General features: G+C 43.2%; 1 protein-coding gene across 6 annotated transcripts in view; it reads left to right on the top strand.

Moving 5' to 3' along the window:
• Positions 1-1,319: 1,319 nt before the first annotated feature.
• The window catches only part of tsc22d1 (TSC22 domain family, member 1), a 64,238-nt gene continuing 39,907 nt past the window's right edge, over positions 1,320-25,650 (top strand). For 2 of the 6 annotated variants that reach the window (XM_029711755.1, XM_029711756.1), the window contains exon 1: positions 1,321-4,730. In XM_029711755.1, coding sequence (XP_029567615.1) covers positions 2,050-4,730 — 2,681 coding nt within the window. In that variant the 5' untranslated portion in view covers positions 1,321-2,049. Of the gene's footprint in view, positions 4,731-25,650 lie in introns of all 6 variants that reach the window. The other 4 variants (XM_029711753.1, XM_029711754.1, XM_029711751.1 and 1 more) reach the window with 4 other exon arrangements.

Below are 25,650 nucleotides of genomic sequence, written 5' to 3'. Positions count from 1 at the left end.
TGTCCTCTCCACAAACACACATCTCTCTCTCTCCCTAACTCAGCTCATACGCTCCATACAGCGTCCCACCTGAGTGTAACAGTCCTGAGTGTAAGAGTCCTGAGGGCCTCCTGGTGTTTTAATTAACTAGCTGGTGGCTGTGACTGAGCAAATGAGTCAGGGATGGGAGGAGGTGAGAGGAAAGTAGAGGAAATAGTATGACAGGGGAAGAGAGAATAGGAAGAGAGGAGTATGTCATGACAATGATAGTCAGAGAAGTTGGCCAAACAAAGCACATTCAGATGGTACCAGACTATCTGCTGTTATTCACTAAGACATTCACAACAACAGGTGGGTCTGGTCTCGATGGCAGCCAACAGTGATAAAACAGAAGGCACCAGAATACAGGGAGGTGGAGGTACACACACACATCCAGAACAGACTTCCTGGCAACGGGAGGGGTTGCTGACCTGGAGTACCCACCACAATTAACACACACACTCACAATACATGCATGTAGAATAATCGTCAGTGCAGTGAACACGTCTGGCCGGCTCCATTCTGTCTGCAGAACATTCTGTCTGCATGCCTTTTGTTTCACAGTAAAAACACACAACTGATCTTGTTGTTTGTGTTGTTAAAGTTTTGTTCAGACCAAAACATTTCCTTTTGTTGTTTTTGTTAGAAGTTAAAGGTAAAACAGAACTCTGAGGCCCTACGAAAACAACATAACAATATGGCTGATGGAATATACATTTTTTTGAGTGATTTATCGTACCATGTTGATACTCTTGTCTACTGTTCATGAAAATAATGTGATTGGCATTATGACACCCATAACACATTTCCCTATCCATCTCTCATAAGCCTATTTAAAATCATGACAAGCTGCAAGCATATATGATTTTATCCAGTTGGGTTGCAAAAGGGTAAAGGAATGGGAATATTCTGTAAGAGTCGTTTTGCCCCACCGTCTCTGTCGTTTGGTATTTTCCGGAACATGATCTAGGCCTACTGAAACTATTTTTTGTCGGTTGCCTGCCTCTCCCCTGTTGTCCTCTCAGCCTCTTCTCTCCAGACTGCTTTTTGTCTGACTCGTCTGGGCATCAAAGAGCATGCGCGGTCGCCATGTTAGCAAGTTCTCTCCTCCCCTGTCGTCACTAGTTACCACAGCCACACATTCATAAACCCCGCCCATTTCTGACAATTCTCTTCATATTTTTAACCTAACCTCAACCGTAACTACACTGCTAATATTATGCCTAACCCTAACCTTATATCAAGACCAAAAAGCATTTTTGTTTTCACGAATTTTTACGATATAGCCAATTTTGACTCTGTGGCTGTGGTAACTAGTGGAAACCCTCCTCCCGTCGGTCTCGTCACACTCCAACGGTTCGAGCCACAGTGCAAGAACAAGAAGGCGGACTGGCTGTGAATAGCTTTTGGAAGAGGGAGTGATACAGCAAACATTGGACTAGCTAACGTTAGCTATAACAAAGACTTTTCAGAATGGATTAACCCGTTTTGCGAGAGAATTAAGTGGATATATTCTCCTAAGGACAACCTTATATCGGTAAAGGATTGCTTGTTTTCATTTTTTGCTTTTGAGAAATTCAATAATGCAACTCACCACAGTGTGTGGATAGTGATGGAGCTAACGTTGCACTTCTGTATCAGCTCTCGCTTTGGATGCTTACTGTTTACTCAGTTTGTGTTATAACAATTTATTTTACCTATTGAGATAATATAGTACAACGACGAAATGCTGGCTTGTATGTGAGAACATACGCGTCTGTAACTGGCTAGCAAGCACATACGCTTACGTTAGACCAGCTAACAAGCTAGTTAGCGTGTTAGCATTTCGGCTCGTCAACTGATTGTCAAACGCGAGCATTCTCCGTCACGAGGGGAGACGTTTAGATATCCCAAAAAGCTAAATGTTTGAACCTTGTCTTTAAAACAGATTTATTTATTGTCGGTTGATATTAAGTTATATTGTTAAATATCAGTCTTTGTCAAAACGGCGGCCCTAACGAAGTGCAACGTTATCCCCTGGAATCTTTCAAAATGCACCATCCTCATTCTGCAGGAGACTCTGGCAGCGTCAGAAAGATGGCGCACCCGGCGAATTTTCCAAGAAGGGGTAATGTTAGCAACATTAACACCGGGGCCGGGAGTGTTCCCACGTTGTCAACACCGACTAGTTCAGCTGTTAGCAAATGCCACGTTCCCACTGAAGACTACCAATCCCCCCTCTTGATGCAGTCTCAACCTCCTGTTGGATCATCCTCCCCTGGGCCTCAGCACCCTCCCCACAGCCTTAACCTGCACTCCCAGCCACAGCCCCAGGCTCTCTCCTCTGGGTCTCAGATGATGATGAAGAAGAAGAGCGGCTTCCAGATCACCAGCGTGACTCCAGCACAGATCTCTGTGAGCACCAACAACAGCATAGCGGAAGACACGGAGAGCTATGATGATCTGGATGAGTCTCATACAGAGGACCTGTCTTCTTCAGAGATCCTGGATGTGTCCCTCTCCAGGGCCAATGACATGGCCGGGGGTGCAAGGAGCTCCTCGGAGGAGACGCTGAATAACTTTCATGAGGCGGACACCCCCGGGGCCATCTCCCCCAACCAGCCCCCCCACTCCTTGCCCCAGGGACACCAGCACGGAGGGATGGTGAACGGAAATGTGCACCACTACCATCACCAGAGGCAACATAATCATCCTCAGCAGGCCCTGGCTCAGCCTCCTTCCTCTGACCCCCACTCTACCCCCACCTCTGGAGGGGCTGGGGGTGCCCTAAAGATGCCTTCTACCATGGAGGTACCGCTGGAGAATGTTTCAGTGGGTTCTGCCAGTGTTGCTCAGCCTGTAGCAGCTGTCTCTCTCCCTGGAATGCACAGCTCTGCTACAGTAGCTACCGTTAGCATAGCTAATCCCCTGACCAGCAATGTTTGTAATGTGAATATGTACAACTCTTCCAATGTATCTGTGATGGGAGGTGTTAGCAGCAGTGGTGGTGGCTTCCCCCCTAGTGTGATGAGTTGCAGTGGGGGGGTTGGAGGTTTGATGGGGAGTAACTTTGGCAACCCCAATGTCAATCTGATCCAACACCAAAGCTCTGGAACTGTGAACTCGAGCATCACTATGACTTCTGCTGCTGCCAGTGGCTCTGTGGTGTTGGGGCCCTCCAGTGGCACACAGGGTGGAGGAGCTGCCATATCTCAGCCAGGGATGAGCTCCTCGGGCATGGCTCTAGCCTCAGTCCCCTCCTCCCAGCCCCCCCCAACCCCAGCTCCTGCCACCACTAGCTCCCGTTTCAGAGTGGTCAAGCTTGACTCCAGCTCAGAGCCATTTAAAAAGGGCAGATGGACATGTGCTGAGTACTATGACAAGGAGACCCCAGCTTCGGCCCCTGCCCCCTTGTCCTCTGAGGCTACTGCCCCTAGTGGCCGGGTTGTTGAGAGCATGCGGCCGTGTGGGCCTGAGAGTGTGAAAGGGGGGTCGGAGAGGGAGAGCACCAGTGGGAGTTCAGTGAGCAGCACAGTCAGCACACTGAGTCACTACACAGAGAGTGTGGGAAGTGGAGAGGCTGGAGGCCCCCCATTACTCCAGCCCCACCCTCACTACCAGGACTACTCCAACCCCCCTCAGGCCTTCCAGACCTCCCGCCCAGGTTTCCCCATGGTGGTGTCCCACCCCCAGTCTCACCTGCTGACCACTGTGGCTCCCTCAGTCCCTGCCAGCGTTCACCAGCCTGCCCCCATCAACATGGCGGGCCTCCAGACCACCATAGGCCACCCTACCACTCCTATGCCCCAGCAGCCGCTCACCTACGCCCAGGCAGCCTCCATCCCGGCTCCTGGCTCAGCTCAGAGCCTAATGGGGGTGCTCCAGAAGCAGATGGGCTATGCTCTTACACAGCAGCCTTCTGCGACTCCCCAGGTAGCCCCGGTGCACAGGCTGAGCCAGGGAGGGGGCATGCCTCCAGACTACCCCCAGCCCAAGGCAGGCCTACCCCAACCTGCAGTCCCACAGGCCCTGCCTGGATCCGGGCAGATGATGGGAGTCTCGCAGCAGCAGGTGGTTGGCTCCATGCCCCAGCTCCAACCCCAGGGTCTCGTCCAACAGCAGCCCCAGCAGACTTCAGTCCAGGCCTCTGCTGTAGGAGGGGGGTTAATGCCTCAGATGGGCCCCGGAGGAATGACTGGGTTTGGGCAGCAGCCACAAGGACACTCTCTCCCCCTGGACCACCAACATCAGCAACAACAGCAGTCATTCCCAAGCAAATCCCAAGGACTTGCCACCCAGCTGTCCAACATTGCCCCCCCTAACCAGGGCTGTCTAGTCTCCAATGTGCTTCCTCCTAACCCCCAGAGTGACCCCCAGCCCCAGAACGGCAGTGGCCTGGCCCAGTCTCACCCCCAGGCGCAGCCACCCGGGGTCAGCATGCCCCAGGACTTCAGCAGTGCCCAGGCCCACACCCAGGCTGTGGTTTCCCAAGCCAGTGCCCTGTACGCCAGCCTGCCCTCCTTCACCACCACCCAGCTGGAGGATGCCCAGCGCCTGCTCTTCCAGGACCAGTCTGCCCTGCTGGCCCAGACCATGGCCAAGCTGGCTGGGGAGGGTGGCACTGCGGCAGGCACAAGCCTGGGGACCGACAGTAACGCTGCCGCCGCCACGGCCGTCAGTGCCTTAACCTCCTCTGCCGGACTCCTCAAAGCCGTGGATGGAGACGATGATGGGTGAGTCCCAAATCAGTACCTTTTAGTATATGTTTTTGATTGATTGATTGATATTGGGGTATAAAAGTGACAGTATGTCCTACACTAGTAGGCCAGCTGATAGACACATCACTAAAGAGATTGTCCCATGTTGTCTCTTTTTACCTTCAGCATGCTGCTTTTAACATTCCTTCCATAATGTTGTATCTGATGTGCTGAATGACATTTAGACCATTAAATGTTTAGTCAGCATTGGCCTTAAAACACAGTGTCCTGGACATGACCTTGCATTCTAGCCTGCGGGGGGGAGTTCTTCCTAGTGGATTGATGCAGCCGGCTGAGTGCCTGGTGGTGGTTAGGAATTGTTTGGATTGGGTGAATCCAGGTCGCCACGGCAGCACTGTGTGTGGGTGAGTGGGATGCCAGACAGTGTGTGTATGTGAGATGGCAGACACAACCATGTGTGCGGTCTCACTGTCTGAAAGAGCTCTATGCTACTCCTTAGACACTAGACAGAGCAGTGCTCAGCTGGAAGTGACATTTTGTATACTTCAGACTGCAGTGACTCTGCATTTTAAAACACACAGACTAGGGATTTAACTTGTTGGGGCTAGGGGGCAGTATTTACACGGCCGGATAAAAAACGTACCTGATTTAATCTGGTTACTAATCCTACCCAGTAACTAGAATATGCATATACTTATTATATATGGATAGAAAACACCCTAAAGTTTCTAAAACTGTTTGAATGGTGTCTGTGAGTATAACAGAACTCCTATGGCAGGCAAAAACCTGAGAAGATTTCATGCAGGAAGTACCCTGTCTGACAAGGTGTTGTTGTTCTTGCTTCTGTTTATTGAAGAGTCAGGATCTTAGCTGTAACGTGACAATTCCTACGGCTCCAATAGGCTCTCAGAGCCCGGGAAAAACATGAACGATGACGAGGCAGCCTCAGGCTGAAACACATTATCGCCTTTTCCAAGTGGCCCATCAGAGGACAATGGAATTAGGCGCGTGCCCGATTCGACCCCGTGCAGTATTTTCCTTCGGCTGTTTAGCTAATTGCAGATTCCCGGTCGGAATATTATCGCTTTTTTACGAGAATAATGGCATAAAAATTGATTTTAAACAGCGGTTGACATGCTTCGAAGTACAGTAATGGAATATTTAGAATTTTTTTGTCACGTTCTGCGCCATGCGCACGACCGTGATTTACCATTCTGATAGTGTCTAGAACGCACGAACAAAACGTCGCTGATGGAACATAACGATGGATTATTTGGGACCAAACCTACATTTGTTATTGAAGTAGAAGTCCTGGGAGTGCATTCTGACGAAGAACAGGAAAGGTGAATAGGAAGAATAGGAAATGTGATTTTGGTGAAGGCTAAACTGGGTGGGTGTCTAAATAGCTAGCCCGTGATGGCTGGGCTATGTACTTAGAATATTGCAAAATGTGCTTCATCCGAAAAGCTATTTTAAAATCGGACATATCGAGTGCATAGAGGAGTAATGTATCTATAATTCTTAAAATAATTGTTATGCTTTTTGTGAACGTTTATCGTGAGTAATTTAGTAAATTGTTAGTAAATTCCCCGGAAGTTTGCGGGGGGTATGCTTTTTCTGAACGTCACATGCTAATGTAAAAAGCTGGTTTTTGATATAAATATGAACTTGATTGAACAGACATGTATGTATTGTATAACATAATGTCCTAGGTGTGTCATCTGATGAAGATCATCAAAGGTTAGTGCTGCATTTAGCTGTCTTCTGGGTTTTTGTGACATTATATGCTAGCTTGAAAAATGGGTGTCTGATTATTTCTGGCTGGGTACTCTGCTGACATAATCTAATGTTTTGCTTTCGTTGTAAAGCCTTTTTGAAATCGGACAGTGTGGTTAGATTAACGAGAGTCTTGTCTTTAAATAGCTGTAAAATAGTCATATGTTTGAGAAATTGAAGTAATAGCATTTCAAACGTTTTGAAAATCGCGCCACAGGATTCAACTGGCTGTTACGTAGGTGGGACGAATTCGTCCCGCCGGTCCCATAGAGGTTAACAAATGGATCATTTTGCTTGATGTTTAAGCTACAATTTTTTTACATCGGTTTTCTGTCTAAAAAAAATCCACTTCAATGCAGAATAATGGTCCTGTTAGGTATGTACGACCGCTATGGCCGGGCAGTCATATGCCGTAGCTGAGGCGCTTTCAAGGGTATATTTGTCCATAAGGGTACACTACTTATTTTGAAATGCCGACACAAATGCTTGTCTGAAGATAGTTTTGAAACGCCACTGAATGGGCATTTTACTTGTCTGTAAAGGAATGCCGCTTCTGAAGCGGGACTAATGTCCATCACTAGGCGGACAGAATTTTCCATCAAATAATCTCGACCTGCTTGCGCTTGCTGCCTGCTACCTGCGTGCAGAGCAGACCACTCTAACCTAAAAAAAGTACTTTTAAAATTAGTTAAATACCGTGACTTACCAAGACATTTAGTTGAAAGAAAACATCTGCTAGGAATCGCCTCCTAAGATTCAGTATTTACAGAGGAGACTTAGTTGCTGTACTTCAGAGAACACAAACACTCGCATCTTTCATAGCGAGCTAGCAGGGGACGGAGAGAGAGGGTTCGGCCACCAGGAATGCTTTATTTTGCAGTTTCTTGGCTTGCATTGCAACTTCAGTAAAGCAGGGCCTATCATCAATGAATAGGCTATTATATTTTACATGCAACAGACTGAAGACTGAACACACACATTCATTAGCGAAGAGAAAGAGCAGGTGAGCCAGCTGCACTGTGATTTTAATTTTGTGTGGAAAAACCACCCCAAAATATTTTTTCATTTGGGTATTTTTCTTAATGTTAAGGATCCCAAATATGTTTTAAACGTTCACACCCCTAACACAGACACATAGGTACACACACACACACACACACACACACACACACACACACACACACACACAATGCCCAAGTCATGTCAGATTTTGACAGACAGAGCAGTGTTTCTACTTCTACCATATTGTTTTCACCTTTTCTGATCTGTGCAGATGAGCAGGGGAAAAATAGAGGGTGGATTGCCCTACACACTCAGCGCTTTGTCTTACTCTACTGGAAAGGGGGTTTAGGGCCCATACACATGTATTGATCTGACACAGGCCTAGAGGTGGGATAATGCAGGTGGATGCAGCAGTACATAGAAAACTTCTTATGTTATGCTGAAGAATAAACTGTTAAATTGTTGAGATGGATGTAACACTTTGGCAGTGCTATGAATGGAAGGGAAAGCCAATTGAAATTCAGTCTTTAATATGTTTAGAAATTGGAGCTGAGGGATGGCAACTGTTGTCACATGATGGTGTACTCTGAGGAATGTATAATCTAGGAGGGTAATGTGGATTACAGTCTTCTCACAGCCCAAAGCCCTTCACAAATGAGCAGATCATCTTGGTGAATTAGCCTCCTAGTCAGCGGTTTACCTTTTGTATGAAGACATTTACATTGACTTGTATTGAGTTTAGCCTTAGCCACCAAAGGATAATCTATTAATTTGTGACAAGAAGTACAATTTAAATGTTCTGCAAATGGAATGGAGATTGATGTTTGTGACATGTAGATGTATAGACCTAGTTTTTTCAGTACCTGACAAAGCGTGCTGTATGTAGCAGATGTCAGTAAGATGATGTTGAGTGGCTGTGTCAGTGACACCTATACTGCCCAGGCAGCTCCACTGTCAGAGTTCATCAGCGCAAGCAGCAGGAATTAATGAATACTTACTCCATGTTAACCCCTCATTACACACACTGCTAGGCTGCACACTAAATCAGGGTGTTACGCCTCGGTCATTGCGTTTTGGTACACCAGAAGTACATTCATTTCCAATGGAACGCTGCGTTTGCCTTGCAGCATTGCATTGCAGAGGAAGTTGCAGTGCGTTCTGTGTGGTGCATATGTTGGATTTATCGAACGTGTGCATCAAACTGTATGCGTAGACAGCTTGACAGAAATGGTAGCAAAAGGTGAATGCTGTTACCATTTTGCCAAATGACGCTGTCAGTGTGATCTAGGCGTTAGTGTTTGGAGATGGATAACTAATGACTGCTTTCTGCCTTCTAAATTTGGGTCTCTATTGTACTAGGCTAATTGACATCATGCCTTCCATCGTTTTCCCTTTCGTCCTTGTTTTTTATTTATTTTTATCTTTTATTTCACCTTTATTTAACCAGGTAGGCAAGTTGAGAACAAGTTCTCATTTACAACTGCGACCTGGCCAAGATAAAGCAAAGCAGTTCAACAACATACAACAACACAGAGTTACACATGGAGTAAAACAAACATAGTCAATAAAACAGTAGAAAAACAAGTCTATATACAATGTGAGCAAATGAGGTGAGGTAAAGGCAATAAATAGGCCATGGTGGCGAAGTAAATACAATATAGCAAGTAAAACACTGGAATGGTAGATTTGCAGTGGATAAATGTGCAAAGTAGAAATACTGTACTTACTTGTAATGCTGACAGTGGTCAGATTTTTTTCAGCCCATGAAATGCTAAGTATATTGAGTCATATTGCTGACATAATCTTCTGTTTAGTTGGATCCCCAAAACACACAGGCCTAAGGTTTCATCACGTTAGCATCTTTGGTTGCATATTTTATCTAATGGGTGGCATCCCTAAGTCTAAATATTCCTGTTACATTGCACAACCTTCAATGTTATGTCATAATTACATAAAATTCTGGCAAATTAGTTCGCAACGAGCCAGGCGGCCCAAACTGTTGCATATACCCTGACTCTGCGTGCAATGAACGCTAGAGATGTGACACAATTTCATGTTAGCAGGCAATATTAACTAAATATGCAGGTTTAAAAATATATACTTGTTTATTGATTTTAAGAATGTGTTCTTAATCTGACTTGCCTAGTTAAATAAAGGTGTTTTAAAAAACAATAATAAAAAAAAGGCAAATCGGTGGCCAAAAATACCGATTACCAATTGTTATGAAAACTTGAAATCGGCCCTAATTAATCGGCCATTCACGATTTTTAATTGATCGACCTCTAGTTTAATGCTTTTCAACCTGTCCCCAAAATAATATAATTGATTCAGAGTTTTTGATATTTCATCTTGCGTGTCCTGATTGTGTCTGGTGTGGGGGTACAAAATCAACATGCGCGCGTCCGGTTTGGTCAGCATGTCACTGTGTTCGGAGTGTTTTTTTTAACCAATTTATTGATTAGATTATGATATAGGCTATAGGTCAGGACCTATTGGTCACGTGCATGCAATGCACACATGTCACGTAAAGAGAGCAAGGGTTGAGGGAATAGGGAATGTATTTCCTAAACAAATGAGGAATTTTGATAACAGAACTTTTCAGTCAGAAATGGCTGTAATTATGTTGCAGCTTCAGTAATGCGGACAGCGTGATAAACACTGATGTTCTGCGGTGGTAGCTGCAGCAGGGAGGAATGAGTGAGACAACGGGTGCTAGTCACATTGTCACTCGCTGTCATTTATTTTAACACAGTGCAGCAAGTCTGAGCCTAGCCCGGCTCAATCTAATCAATTGCGGTCGGACCCCCTCTAGTCATTTGTATGTCTTATTTCATCAAGCATTCTCTAATTATTTTCATCACTGCATGTATTATTTCATCAAACATTATCTCATTCTTTTCGTCACTGCGTATAGTTGATTTGATTAAAAAACAGGATGTGTCTATATACAGAACCAGTCAAAAGTTTGGTCAAAGTTTTATAAGGTGTCCAAGCTATTGGTCAAAAGAATACTCTCGGTCGACCAAGATTTTCTTTAGTCGGCGACAGCCCTAATATATTTGCCACTGCTCGATTTAAAAAGAAAAAATATATATATATTTATTATTGGTCGACCAACAGCCGACAAGTCGAATAATTGGGGTCAGCCCTAAAATAAACTTTGCATGACCGCTGAAAGTTTCTTATGGATTAAGACCTGAATTATGTTTATGAATTTAAGACTTTTATTATGCCATGTGATCACATGCAATGCTCCAGTTAGCAGAACAACGTGTGATTTGCAGTTCATGTAAGAATGTGAGTAATACCAGAAATGAATCACAATCACACAGAGTAAGATTGCCTGCTGGCTAGTTTGGTAACATAAACACACGTCAGATACAGTAGGAAGGGCATGAACATTTATCATGATTGCGTTGTGCAGTGATGCTAACTAGTCCATGAACACGCTATGAAGTGTTCGTAACGGTCCCAAACTAACAAAATTACAATTCACTGAGATTTTTATTATTATGTCCAACAAAATCAGAGTTAGGGCTGTGAATGTGAAAAAGTTAGCTTTGCACAGAAAGTTTGCATACAATCGTACTCAAAACGCATCTACAATAACTTTCAATCAAAAATGTTATGAATGAGAAACACTGCATGTCCAAATCAGAGTTTGATCTTTACTAGATTGCATAATTCCGTACTAACACTCAATGGAGTAAAATGAATTAGATATGGTTTCATTAACCTTTCAATTTGGTCAGAAAAACAGGGGGACAGATGTGAGTGCCAAGTTATGTGAGCCATTGCCAAAAACTATGAAATCTGGTTGACTGGAAATCCTTATCTTGAGACTTTGTATTCTACTTTATGTTAAAAAGAACATTCAATTGGGCAAATATAAAGGCCAAATGTAGCCTGTACTTCAAAATACACAAATTCAAGGTAAATATGAAAGTAGTTTAACCTTTTCATACGTGAGTTCCAAATATCTCTAACGGTCGTCCCAGCGTGAGTTGTTTATTGCACATGATGTCAGAATGGACTGTCTGTTCCATAATGTGATTGTTACGCATTTAACACGCGCTGCCTGCTAATTATGTATAGGCTATGTTTCAACTTGTCAATTTCAAAGTATTTTCTAACAAGTTGTGTTTTCTAACAGTTTGAATTGATGGTTGTTCCGCCTCCTCATTCATTCACATAGAAGTAGCCCATTTCAGTGTGGCGGACAATTTATGTTTGAGGCTTTACTGAGCCGGACAAACTTCACTCTTCGAGGAGAGCCCTTCCCCATTTCTTCCGCACATCAAGTATGCAGACATTTGCTCATTCTTGCATGAACTGGCACATTTTCTGGTTGGTGCTCGCATTGCCTCCATTGTTGTTTTCCTTACAAATAATAACTTTGGACTTGTGTGCGTTCCTATCAAAGTAAGTGCCTTATTTTCTGTATATAGTGTTGTTTCTACTGTAGGATGTATGTATGTATGTATGTATGTATGTATGTATGTATGTATGTATGTATGTATGTATGTATGTATGTATGTATAGTTCAAGTCGGAAGTTTACATACACTTAGGTTGGAGTCATTAAAACTCGTTTTTCAACCACTCCACACATTTCTTGTTAACAAACTATAGTTTTGGCAAGTCGGTAAGGACATCATCTTTGTGCATGACACAAGTAATTTTTCCAACAATTGCGTACAGACAGATTATTTCACTTATAATTCACTGTATCACAATTCCAGTGGGTCAGAAGTTTACATACACTAAGTTGACTGTGCCTTTAAACAGCTTGGAAAATTCCAGAAAATGATGTAATGGCTTTAGAAGCTTCTGATAGGCTAATTGACATCATTTGAGTCAATTGGAGGTGTACCTGTGGATGTATTTCAAGGCCTACCTTCAAACTCAGTGCCACTTTGCTTGACATTATAGGAAAATCAAAAGAAATCAGCCAAGACCTCAGGAAAAAAATTGTAGACCTCCACAAGTCTGTTTCATCCTTGGGAGCAATTTCCAAACGCCTGAAGGTACCACGTACTATTGTTTGTACAGATGAACGCAAGTATAAATACCATTGGACCACGCAGCCGTCATTACCGCTCAGGAAGGAGACGCATTCTGTCTCCTAGAGATGAACGTACTTTGTTGCGAAAAGTGCAAATCAATTCCAGAACAACAGCAAAGGACCTTGTGAAGATGCTGGAGGAAACGGGTACAAAAGTATCTATATCCACAGTAAAACGAGTCCTATATCGACATAACCTGAAAGGCCGCTCAGCAAGGAAGAAGCCACAGCTCCAAAACCGCCATAAAAAAGCCAGACTACGGTTTGCAACTGCACATGGGGACAAAGATCGTACTTTTTGGAGAAATGTCCTCTGGTCTGATGAAACAAAAATAGAACCGTTTGGCCATAATGACCAAAGGAGAAAAAAGGGGGATGCTTGCAAGCTGAAGAACACCATCCCAACCATGAATCACGGGGGTGGCAGCGTCATGTTGTGGGGGTGCTTTGCTGCAGGAGGGACTGGTGCACTTCACAAAATAGATGGCATCATGAGGAAAGGAAAATTATGTGGATATATTGAAGCAAGATCTTTTAGACATCAGTCAGGAAGTTAAAGCGTGGTCGCAAATGGGTCTTCCAAATGGACAATGACCCCCAAGCATACATCCAAAGTTGTGGCAAAATGGCTTAAGGACAACAAAGTCAAGGTTTTGGAGTGGCCATCACAAAGCCCTGACCTCAATCCTATAGAAAATGTGTGGGCAGAACTGAAAATGCGTGTGCGAGCAAGGAGGCCTACAAACCTGACTTGGTTACACCAGCTCTGTCAGGAGGAATGAGCCAAAATGCACCCAACTTATTGTGGGAAGCTTGTAGAAGGCTACCCAAAACGTTTGACCCAAGTTAAACAATTTAACGGCAATGCTACCAAATACTAATTGAGTGTATGTAAACTTCTGACCCACTGGGAATGTGATGAAAGAAATAAAAGCTGAAGTTAATCATTCTCTTTACTATTATTCTTAAGTTTCACATTCTTAAAATAAAGTGGTGATCCTAACTGACCTAAGACAGGGCATTTTTTTACTAGGATTAAATGTCAGGAATTGTGAAACACCTTATCCAAATACATTTAAACTAAGTTTATGTAAGCTTCTGACTTCAACTGTAGTAGTCAGATTTAGCTTTTTAACCTGTTTTGCAGACAGATTTCTCAACTGCCTGTCTGGGCCCGAGCCTGTGAATCCAGCTTTGGCCCAGGCAGCATTTCTGTTGTATGACTTCAGAAAGCTCTGGACTGAACCAAAGGCAAGACTGATTTTTAATTCAAGATTTTTTAAAGGGAGGATGTTTATCTACAATACAATTGAAAACAGAGCTTTTTGGGTCAGGTATAGATGCAATACAATCAAAGTGACCAAAATAAAGGTTACAAAAGGCCTGTTTAATTGAAATGTTTAAAATTTCTCTCTTTGATAAAATGAGGTTTGAATCGAGGCGTCCCTATATCCCTGGTAAATGCAATGGGACAGTGGTCACTAATATCCAAAGCAAATACCCCACTCCCAGCATATTTCTATGGAATATTTGTAAATATGTGGTCAATCAAAGTCGATTTTGTAGGGTCCTTTAAGTTTGGACAAGTGGGCTTTAATCAGCTGGGTCAAATTTAGATTAGTACAAAAATAATTTAGACAATCGGCATCCTGCGTTCCCCATGCAAGATTAAAATCTCCAGCAATCAACACATGTGGGGTAATAAAAATGGCAATTAAATCAGTGTGTTCGTTTAGAACACACTTCTTGGCGGAAGGTGGACAATAAATTCCTAGAACTGTTATTCTTGAGTTTGAAAACATCTGAAGACTTAAAGCCAGCATTTCAAATGGTTTAGGACTGGAAGTAGCCTTTAACAGTGACACAGAAAGAAGATTATTTGTGTAAATAGCAACACCACCACCTTTTGCCTTTCCTATCAGCCCTAAACACATTGTAACCATCCATAGCAACTTTAGTCCAGGGTTTTATCAGTTAACCAGGTCTCAGATACAATATAAATATCAAGGTCTGCCTGAGAGGCCCAGATCTTGACATGATCAATTTTAGGTAATTAACTACGTTCTAATAAATTACTAATCAATTACGCTCTGTACTTCTGTCAAATGTGTCTCACTTGATTGAGAGGATCACGTCTGTCAGTGCAGCCCCTTGAATAATGCAACATGGTATGTATAAATGTTGAAACTGTTCATTACTGTTCACAAAAAAAATGTCCTTTCAGTTTTACAATGCAAGACGATACCAGTAGCTTCCAGCTTTAATTGTAGTCTAACTTTCCTTGCTAGCTTACAGCTGAATTCACTGCCTTGTAGTACTGTTTGCGATATGCAAACCATAATGCAAAATGTGCTAATTTCGAAGCTGACTGTCACCAAAAATCATTCACTGACTTCCTTTGCCTCCCGTCTGGTTTCAACTTCCATAGCCAAAAATTCAGATTCCATAGCCACATTCAACCTCGAATGACGTCATTAATTTCTTAAAAACCCATTACAGTCTAAGCCCTGTCTACTGCTATTGAATAACAGATTCACTACATGGATCAACAGATTGTCCGTTCCCCCCAAAAGAGGAAGTTTGTTCTCAAGCGTCTGTCCTTTATCTGAGATATGTAAGAAAGATCAGGACGTCTTGTTTTTGGCAACAACAAAAAAAGGACATATAAAGGTTTAAACGTAATGATATTGAACTCAAAAGATGCCCAAATATTGAACACAACAGTAGCTGAGTTTCTGTCTGGATCAAGTGCCATTCTGTGACTGGCTAATATATACTGCTCAAAAAAATAAAGGGAACACTTAAACAACACAATGTAACTTCAAGTCAATCACACTTCTGTGAAATCAAACTGTCCACTTAGGAAGCAACACTGATTGACAATTTCACATGCTGTTGTGCAAATGGAATAGACGACAGGTGGAAATTATAGGCAATTAGCAAGACACCCCCAATAAAGGAGTGGTTCTGCAGGTGGTGACCACAGACCACTTCTCAGTTCCTATGCTTCCTGGCTGATGTTTTGGTCACTTTTGAATGCTGGCGGTGCTTTCACTCTAGTGGTAGCATGAGACGGAGTCTACAACCCACACAAGTGGCTCAGGTAGTGCAGCTCATCCAGGATGGCACATCAATGCGAGCTGTGGCAAGAAGGTTTGCTGTGTCTGTCAGCGTAGTGTCCAGAGCATGGAGGCGCTACCAGGAGACAGGCCAGTACATCAGGAGACGTGGAGGAGGCCGTAGGAGGGCAACAACCCAGCAGCAGGACCGCTACCTCCGCCTTTGTGCAAGTGGGAGCAGGAGGAGCACTGCCAGAGCCCTGCAAAATGACCTCCAGCAGGCCACAAACGTGCATGTGTCTGTTAAAACAGTCAGAAACAGACTCCGTGAGGGTGGTATGAGGGCCCGACGTCCACAGGTGGGGGTTGTGCTTACAGCCCAACACCGTGCAGGAAGTTTGGCATTTGCCAGAGAACACCAAGATTGGCAAATTCGTCACTGGCGCCCTGTGCTCTTCACAGATGAAAGCAGGTTCACACTGAGCACGTGACAGACGTGACAGAGTCTGGAGACGCCGTGGAGAACGTTCTGCTGCCTGCAACATCCTCCAGCATGACCGGTTTGGCGGTGGGTCAGTCATGGTGTGGGGTGGCATTTCTTTGGGGGGGCCGCACAGCCCTCCATGTGCTCGCCAGAGGTAGCCTGACTGCCATTAGGTACCGAGATGAGATCCTCAGACCCCTTGTGAGACCATATGCTGGAGCGATGGGAAACGATGCTTCGAGGGTGGCTGTTTTCGATGTGTTCCTGGTTCGAGCCCAGGTAGGGGCGAGGAGAGGGACGGAAGCTTTACTGTTACACTGGCAATACTAAAGTGCCTATAAGAACATCCAATAGTCAAAGGTATATGAAATACAAATGGTATAGAGAGAAATAGTCCTAGAATTCCTATAATAACTACAACCTAAAACTTCTTCCCTGGGAATATTGAAGACTCATGTTAAAAGGAACCACCAGCTTTCATATATTCTCATGTTCTGAGCAAGGAACTTAAACATTAGCTTTTTTACATGGCACATATTGCACTTTTTACTTCTCCAACACTTTGATTTTGCATTATTTAAACCAAATTGAACATGTTTCATTATTTATTTGAGGCTAAATTGATTTCATTCATGTATTATATTAAGTTAAAATAGTCTTCATTCAGTATTGTTGTAATTATCATTATTACGAATAGATAAAAACATCGGCCGATTTAATCGGTATCGACTTTTTTTTGTCCTCCAATAATCGGCATCGGTGTCAATCATAATTGGTCGACCTTGTGTGTGTGTGTGTGTGTGTGTGTATATATATATATATATATATATATATATATATATATATATATATATATATATATATATATATATATATTGAGTATTGTGATACTAAACTTGGTATCTGTATCGAAGTTAAACTTCTTATATCGTTAAAACACTAGTGTGTGTCTGTTCCTGGAGCTCTAAGATAAATGACTGCTTTAGCAGGACTGAAACATGATCTGGAAGCCAAAACGGCATCAGCAGAGTTAGTCTCACTGTCACCTGCCCTGCCTGTCTTGTCCTGTCCTTACACAACCCCAGCTGTCTGTGTGAACAGCAGTATTGAGTTTATTCAGCTGACGTATGTGGTTAGCTACCTCTTGTATTTAGATCCCTGGCTTTATACTAATTATTCCCCTCTGGTTTATTGGATATTAAAATACTTGTCATGGTCTGCAAGCATTGATTGATTATAGGCCTCCTTATTAGACTACCACAGCAGTATTCACATTGCGCTTAGTCATAAATAGCAACGGTGGAGAGCGACACAATGATGGTATTAGTTGAGATCCATTAATTCTGGAATATGTATCTTCATGTAGCGTATGTGTTGCTCTCTGTTATTATAATACCAGTGTTGGAACCCAGACAACATACCCGGACCGTATTATTTCCATTTAGCAGTCAGTGTAGGCCTAAATTAACTAAGTACATTTACATTACATTTTAGTCATTTAGCAGACGCTCTTATCCAGAGCAACTTACAGTAGTGAATGCATACATTTTATACATTTTTTTCCCCAAGTACTGTTGCAGTACTCCGCTCTGTGCTCCAGAGGGTTATACTACAAAGCAGGATCAACGAGTAAGCCAGCTAACATTTGATAACCAATAGTTTTTTCTGGTATTTTTCTGATTCATTTAAGAAAGCTTAAGTTAGATATGTGTTTTGGTTGAGTCAATTAGATCATTCCCTTTTCAAACTTGTCCTTCTAAAAAAAAATGTTTTATTTTAGAATATTTAGGCAAGTTGGCTAGCCTAGTGGTTAGAGCGTTGGATCCAGTAACCGAAAGGTTGCTGAATCGAATCCCCAAGCTGACAAGGTAAAAATCTGTCGTTCTGCCACTGTTCCCCAGTAGGCTGTCATTGTAAATAAGATTTTGGGAAATAAAGGTAACTTTTTTTTTTATGTAGTAGGGAGTAATATTTTCCACAAAATCTACCAAGTTTCAATACCGGGAATAATTCATATTTGTCCAGAGTTCTGGCAAAACTGCAAAAATTGTAAGTGACAATGTAAAGCTTTTATCAAGGTATGGTTACTTTGTGTTCTCCCAAAATAAGATGGTCCCTGCGTTACATTGCTGTCTTGTCTGCGGCACTATGTAAAGATTGCACAGCAAGTGACACTAATATTTAGTCATGTAAGAGTAACTTTGATTGTGAATTGCGTAACAGGCCGTTCATAAATTCAGAGCGTTATGTTCCTCAATTCGGCCTAGACCTACTTCTGAAATGCTTTTTCTCGACATGGTGCACTCAGGACGCACAAGACACACCCCGAGTAGGCCATAGCGTTGTCGAATCATATAAACTTTAACGGCAGTCAAACAAAAGTAAAATGACCAAAGTTGCTAAGCTTTCTAGATAACCTCCAACGAATGACAGAATATCTCCTATTTGACCAAATCAAGTTGATTAAACAGATAGCAGATCAGCTCATGAATAATGGGGAGATGAAGAGAAATTGTTTAAATATCAAGTTATCTTAATGGGGACCAACTATGTTAAAAAAAAAATCCATATCTATTCTCATACCATTTGTTGATCTACCGAAGCTCTATGGGCAGCAATACGAGGCAGCGCAGAGAAATGGGGGAAATGTTAGAGGTATTTTGGCATGCATAGGCGAGACGTGCTTTGATAATGCAACCTATGGATAACAATAAAGTTGGGAATTTTCATGTGAGACAGGAGTCCGAATTTTGGGTTTCAGTGGGATTGGGACGATAGGAAAATATGGATAAATAATACACTTGATTTAGACTACATTGTTGCATGATCAGTGATTGATGAGCGAACTAATAAATGAGCTACCACTTCCACTTGTCCAGCCAGCGATCAATTAACCAAATATACAGACAGAGATTCAGTGAAACATTATCACATTGATTTGATTCAGACAAGTCACAGGTTTTGGTTGGGAGTAGGACAGGCTACTGCGTGAGTGAAGAGCAAAATCCACTTGTATAACATGCTAACAATTTTGTAATCAGCTGATATATGAGCAAACTAGAATAAAGATGATCATTAGCACTCACCTCAATTTAGCTAACATTTCAGCAGCCTAAGTGTTACTAAATATCCAAACGGAGATTCAGTGAAAACAAGGATCTGACATTGATTGATTTATGTAGACGAGTCCCCGACGCTTGTCTAGAAGCAGCGTGATTGGCACTGTCCCACTCAAAACAGTGCTGAAATGATAATCTAGGTGACCACACACGACTATTGTTTTAAATAAGTATAACGGTTGTATATGACTAAGAGTTTCCGTATAAGCAAGAATTTGATACATGCCTTCAATTGCATTAGCCTACTATTCCAATATTTTCATAATTCAGTTGATCATAACTAAGGTGCGTTTTCCTCTGCTTTTTCTAGGCCCAATGGTTTCCTCGTCTCCTCACTTTGTTGCTGCCCGCCTCTGCCACATTGTTCTCAACACCAGTTGAAATCAATATAGCCTACTGTTTTCTTGGAATCTTAAAAAATAAATAAAAAATGTAACGGGTTCGGGCTCATTTCTGTGATGTCGGACCAGGCCTGGGCTTCAGTTTGCCGGGATTGGGTCGAACCGGGAGCACATTTTCAGTTCTGATGAGAACTCTAAACTGTGTTCGGTTCTCATGTGCAGTCTGGCAGTGTCAATTATGCGTGTGCTTTGATTTTATGGTGACTTTTTGTCAAGTAAATACGCTAGGCTAAAGGCTTCCATGAAACAACCTGTTTGCCAAAGAATAAAATTGCCCATTATCCAATCTGCTGCGGCACGTGTATATCTCTCTCTCTCCTTCTCTGCTCCCATACTACACAGCCCAGCGAACACAGCACAGCAGCGACTTGTGTGAGTGGCCAATTAGTGAGTGGCCTCTTTGATCCAGGTGCAGATGTGCCTTTTCTTTCTGACTTTATTTCTCTTTGTTTTGATGATATCTGTTGTAATTCAAGCCGTAAAGGGGATCGATTGGTGCATTTGCGCGTGTCTAGGCCTAGTTATTGCTAATAGGTTATAATGGACTGTTTGTAGTCTACCTTTCATCTCAGAGGCCTTGGAGCTTTCGATGGCATAACACCCTCCTTCACCAATAGATGGGAGTAGGAGGAACCACCTTTATATAAAGCAGATGTGGGATGCCATTTTAGGCTAAAGCTTTTCAACAGGCACAGATCCTCCTTTTAGGCCTTTTACAGTGAGGGGAAAAAAGTATTTGATCCCCTGCTGATTTTGTACATTTGCCCACTGACAAAGAAATGATCAGTCTATAATTTTAATGGTAGGTTTATTTGAACAGTGAGAGACAGAATAACAACAAAAAAATCCAGAAAAACGCATGTCAAAAATGTTATAAATTGATATGCATTTTAATGAGGGAAATAAGTAATTGACCCCCTCTCAATCAGAAAGATTTCTGGCTCCCAGGTGTCTTTTATACAGGTAACGAGCTGAGATTAGGAGCACACTCTTAAAGGCAGTGCTCCTAACCGCAGCTTGTTACCTGTAAAAAAGACACCTGTCCACAGAAGCACTCAATCAATCAGATTCCAAACTCTCCACCATGGCCAAGACCAAAGAGCTCTCCAAGGATGTCAGGGACAAGATTGTAGACCTACACAAGGCTGGAATGGGCTACAAGACCATCGCCAAGCAGCTTGGTGAGAAGGTGACAACAGTTGGTGCGATTATTCGCAAATGGAAGAAACACAAAAGAACTGTCAATATCCCTCGGCCTGGGGCTCCATGCAAGATCTCACCTCGTGGAGTTGTAATGATCATGAGAACGGTGAGGAATCAGCCCAGAACTACACAGGAGGATCTTGTCAATGATCTCAAGGCAGCTGGGACCATAGTCACCAAGAAAACAATTGGTAACACACAACGCCGTGAAGGACTGAAATCCTACAGCACCCGCAAGGTCCCCCTGCTCAAGAGCACATATACATGCCCGTCTGAAGTTTGCCAATGAACATCTGAATGATTCAGAGGACAACTGGGTGAAAGTGTTGTGGTCAGATGAGACCAAAATGGATCTCTTTGGCATCAACTCAACTCGCCGTGTTTGGAGGAGGAGGAGGAATGCTGCCTATGACCCCCAAGAACACCATCCCCACTGTCAAACATGGAGGTGGAAACATTATGCTTTGGGGGTGTTTTTCCGCTAAGGGGACAGGACAACTTCCCCGCATCAAAGGGATGATGGACGGGGCCATAGACCGTCAAATCTTGGGTGAGAACCTCCTTCCCTCAGCCAGGGCATTGAAAATGGGTCGTGGATGGGTATTCCAGCATGACAATGACCCAAAACACATGGCCAAGGCAACATAGGAGTGGCTCAAGAAGAAGCCCATTAAGGTCCTGGAGTGGCCTAGCCAGTCTCCAGACCTTAATCCCATAGAAAATCTGTGGAGGGTGCTGAAGGTTCGAGTTGCCAAACGTCAGCCTCGAAACCTTAATGTGGGCAAACGTACAAAATCAGCAGGGGATCAAATACTTTTTTCCCTCACTGTACCTCTTTAAAGGGGTATGACGTCATTGTATTGTAACTTTTAATTTAAACTTCAGTCATTGTGAAAAACTTATGGGTAAGTCACTCACTCTTTCACTCTGTCCCTCTTTGTCTCACCATCTCTCACCCCTCTGTCTGTCTGGTCCCGTCTCTCCCTGTATTAGTATTGAATGGTGTTGATAGAGGTTGTCTACTAGTCTGTTAGCTCTCTGAACACTAATGTGCTGAATCATACCTGGAATTCCTGTGACCAATACGCTGTCCAGTCCTGGACCCAGGAATGTACTCGTGCACATAGGGACACACACTTGCAATGGATTACTTTGCACATCACACACCGTCTGCCTCAACCTACCCCACCCCCCTCTCTCTAACGATCTGTATCTGTGAGCATGCTGCTGCCTTGAGTGAAGGCCCATGTGTCTCTGCTGCTCTAGTGAGCAGGCACAATTACATTTCCCTTCCTTGTGTCACCGGCTGAACAGCCCCAGTCTAACCCTGCCTGTCCGGCCCGTGTGAAATGAGGTCACTGGGGGAGACAATAGCTTGGCACAAAATCATTTTCCCCCCTCCTTTCTCTCACTCTTTCTCGCTTGCTCTCTCACTTCAGTCTCTTACTTTTTAACCTAAACCTAAAATCCAAGAATGAAGTTCTTCTGTACTCAAACTCCCATATTCTCACCCCTAAATGAGCTTCCTCAAATCTCCACCTTTCTGCGCAGTAGTACGTAGTCTCACATTCTTGAAGGACTGAGACACGTTTGGGTTTTTAACTTTTATTAGATACTGTTGGAGCCTGGTGCAGGTTAAATGACAGCCTTGGGCTCTAAAACAATCTGTCTATTTAAATGTATCCATATCATTTGATAGGGTATATGTGGTGTATAATCCTGTCTCTATGGATTTGATAGCTGCTCCCCCTCACTCCTAATCCCTTTTTCTATGGTGACAGAGCTGAAGGAGAGCCCATGGGTTTTGTGACTCTGTGGCTAGCATGTTAGCATTAGCATACAGCATGACCCTTCTCTCTTAGCCTTTAGTGTAGCCTTTTATATTACCAATAGAAATAGCCCCTCTGTAGCATGCTCATCCCTTGTGCGACCCTTCAGCTCTGAGTAGCCCTTGTTTTAGCGCTTAGCACTGAATCATTTCTTTAGCGTCAGTGCCAGAGCTTGCTTGGCTGCCTGGCTCCCTGTGATGTCCTCACCCCTCACCACACCTCTGACTGCCTCTTTTCTCTGGCTGGTCAATGATTCGTCCCTTTCCATTCATTCTATTTCTATGCATTTAAACCTATCCGATAACTTTTGAAAACTGGGCCCTGGGGATTGAGGCTTCAGTCAGCCATGTAACCCCTAACTAAACCAAGAGCCTGTTCAGTCAGTCAGCTGGGTTAACCAACCTCTGATGATGATGATGATGATGATGATGATGATGATGACAGGGCTGTTTTGTCAGTATATGTCTGACAGATTGTATTTACTGCAGTGTTGCCCCGGGTACATCTTACCGTACCTGCTTATCTGGGCTCCTTGCCCAATTTTTTTCCTCCTATAATTAATGACCATTTGTTTGTTTATTCTTTCACTCAGGTTTTTTTTCACCACTGCAACCAGGCGCTGTGTCTGTGCGTGTTGCTTGGTGTGGCAGGTGCTTTGAGTTTATCTAAATTTAAGAGGCTGGTGACTGCTTCTGAATAACAGGCAGCCATGAGTCCTTCTGATCTTTGCACTGCAGGGTGTGTGCTTGGGTGCGTGTGCCAGGTCATAAATTGGGAACTCATTGTTGCTGGTTCCGTAGCAAGTGTTGTCTGACTGTACCCAGGTTATGAGCTTTTCATATTTAAAATTAATAAAATCACAGATTATTTAAGGAGTTTATTGTGTTATGATGACAGGTTTTCATGGTATCCAGTCTGTTGTGCCACATCATACACATGCGTAAGCAGACATATACTCACACATTGAGCTCCAGTGTTGGTATCATGCACTGTTGTTGAATAGCTTTTCCTGTGGACACGCATACTAACACACACACAGGCTTGCACTGTGAGCTGTAATAGGTAACGTGTGAGGTGGGTGCGGGGGTGTTCAGGCATGGCTATTTGATGTTGTCGTCCTGTTGACAGATTAATATATCACGTGCATCATCACTCTGTTCTGTCACAACTGTTTATTGTTGCATCAGAAACACATTTTTGATGTACATTTTTGAAACATGTTTTTATTTAACTTTTTTATTTAACTAGGCAAGTTAGTTAAGAACAAATTCTTATTTACAGTGACTGTCTTCACCGGCCAAACCCGGACGATGCTGGACCAATTGTGCGCCGCCCAACAGGGTGAATGTAGGCCATGTCCTGCAATAACCTCAAAACAGTTTGTTTTATTTTAACCTCCTGTTTAGTCTCAAACACACACTGAGGTCATGGGCAGTGAGTCAGACCTTGTTAAAGTCCTAATATTACACAGATCCATTGTCAGAGATCATATTTTCCACCTGGTTTCTACATGGTGGAACGTGTGGAGTGTGTGAGTGTCGGTTTTATCATGTCTCATCAGCTGACAGAACACACCCACAGGCAAAGAGAGCACTGGGTTCTTTTCTAAAGTTGCATGGATTGGAGGCACACAATCACCCACCTAGCTTCACCCGTGTGGTCCTGCAGTGATGGAGAGGTGTATGTAGTAGAGGAGCTGTCATCTCTGATGGTTGTGTTCAGAACGAGGGAGAATCGTTTTAACATGACTTTGTGCTGTTTGTTTTTGGGCCAGCTAGTTCAGGTTACATTTAGCTAACCTTTAAATGCTCATGCACACACATACTCATGCACACACATACTCAAATAGTTATTGAAATCATAACTCTGTAAAACATTCATGCATCAACTATATGCACAACACCTCTCATGGACTATTTATTGAAACATATTTTTTTAAGGCACACTGATGCGTTACCTTGACTCTCTTTCTAGGTCTCTGTTACCATAAACTTTGGGTAAAATGGAGGAATGATTTACCAATTTTGTTTTGAGAGGAGCATTTTGCTGCAGTGTAGAGGCCTGGGTGAGCAGGGCTGCTAGTTACAGGGTCAGTATTATCTGCAGACTGCAGGACTCAGGAGGTAATGACTCTATGACGGGGCAGAACTGAGGAGAGAGAGGTGATGGGTCTATTGTATTGATTCAGCTATTACGGTCACTGAGTAGTGTTAGTCTCTTGCTCCATCTAGTGGCTATTGGCTGTCAGGATTTATTTAGACGTTTTTGTTTTTTATTCAGATTTCATATTTCACAAATATTTTGCCTACATTCCATGGTATACAATATCAGATCACTTCATATATTTATTTATTTTCATATCGGTCATGTACAGTCAAGGACATGGACATTTTTACATTGTTGGGAGGGAAATGCTTCCCAACTCCTGGCCCTGGGAACCCAAAGGGGTGCACACCCCCCCCCCAAAATTATAGTTTTAAAAAGTGAATGAAATTGTGCAGCCATTGACTGCAATGGAGGGTGAACATTTTCTCTCAAGAATTATACATCTCTTCGCAAGGATAGTAGAGAAAGTGCGTCCTGCACTGATCTGGACTGGAGGTCGACCGATTAATCAAAATGGCCGATTTAATTAGGGACGATTTTCAAGTTTTCATAAGTCGGTAATCGGCATTTTTGGACGCCGACTATATTGCAATCCACGAGGAGACTACGTAGCAGGCTTACCACCTGTTACGCGAGTGCAGGCAGCAAGGAGCCATGGTAAGTTGCTAGCTAGCATTAAACTTATCTTATAAAAAACAATCAATCTTAACAATCTCTAGTTAACTACACATGGTTGATGATATTACTAGTTTAACTAGCTTGTCCTGCGTTGCATATAATCAATGCGGTGCCTAAAATTGTGTCACTTCTCTTGCGTTCAGTGTAAGCAGTCAGGGTATATGCAGCAGTTTGGGGTCGCCTGGCTCGTTGCGAACTGTGTGAAGACCATTTT

Source organism: Salmo trutta, chromosome 24 (assembly GCF_901001165.1).
Source record: "Salmo trutta chromosome 24, fSalTru1.1, whole genome shotgun sequence".
NCBI classification, from domain to species: Eukaryota; Metazoa; Chordata; class Actinopteri; order Salmoniformes; family Salmonidae; genus Salmo; species Salmo trutta.
The sequence above is the reverse complement of the archived record's forward strand: the minus strand, read 5'-3'. Positions and strand labels throughout refer to the sequence as shown.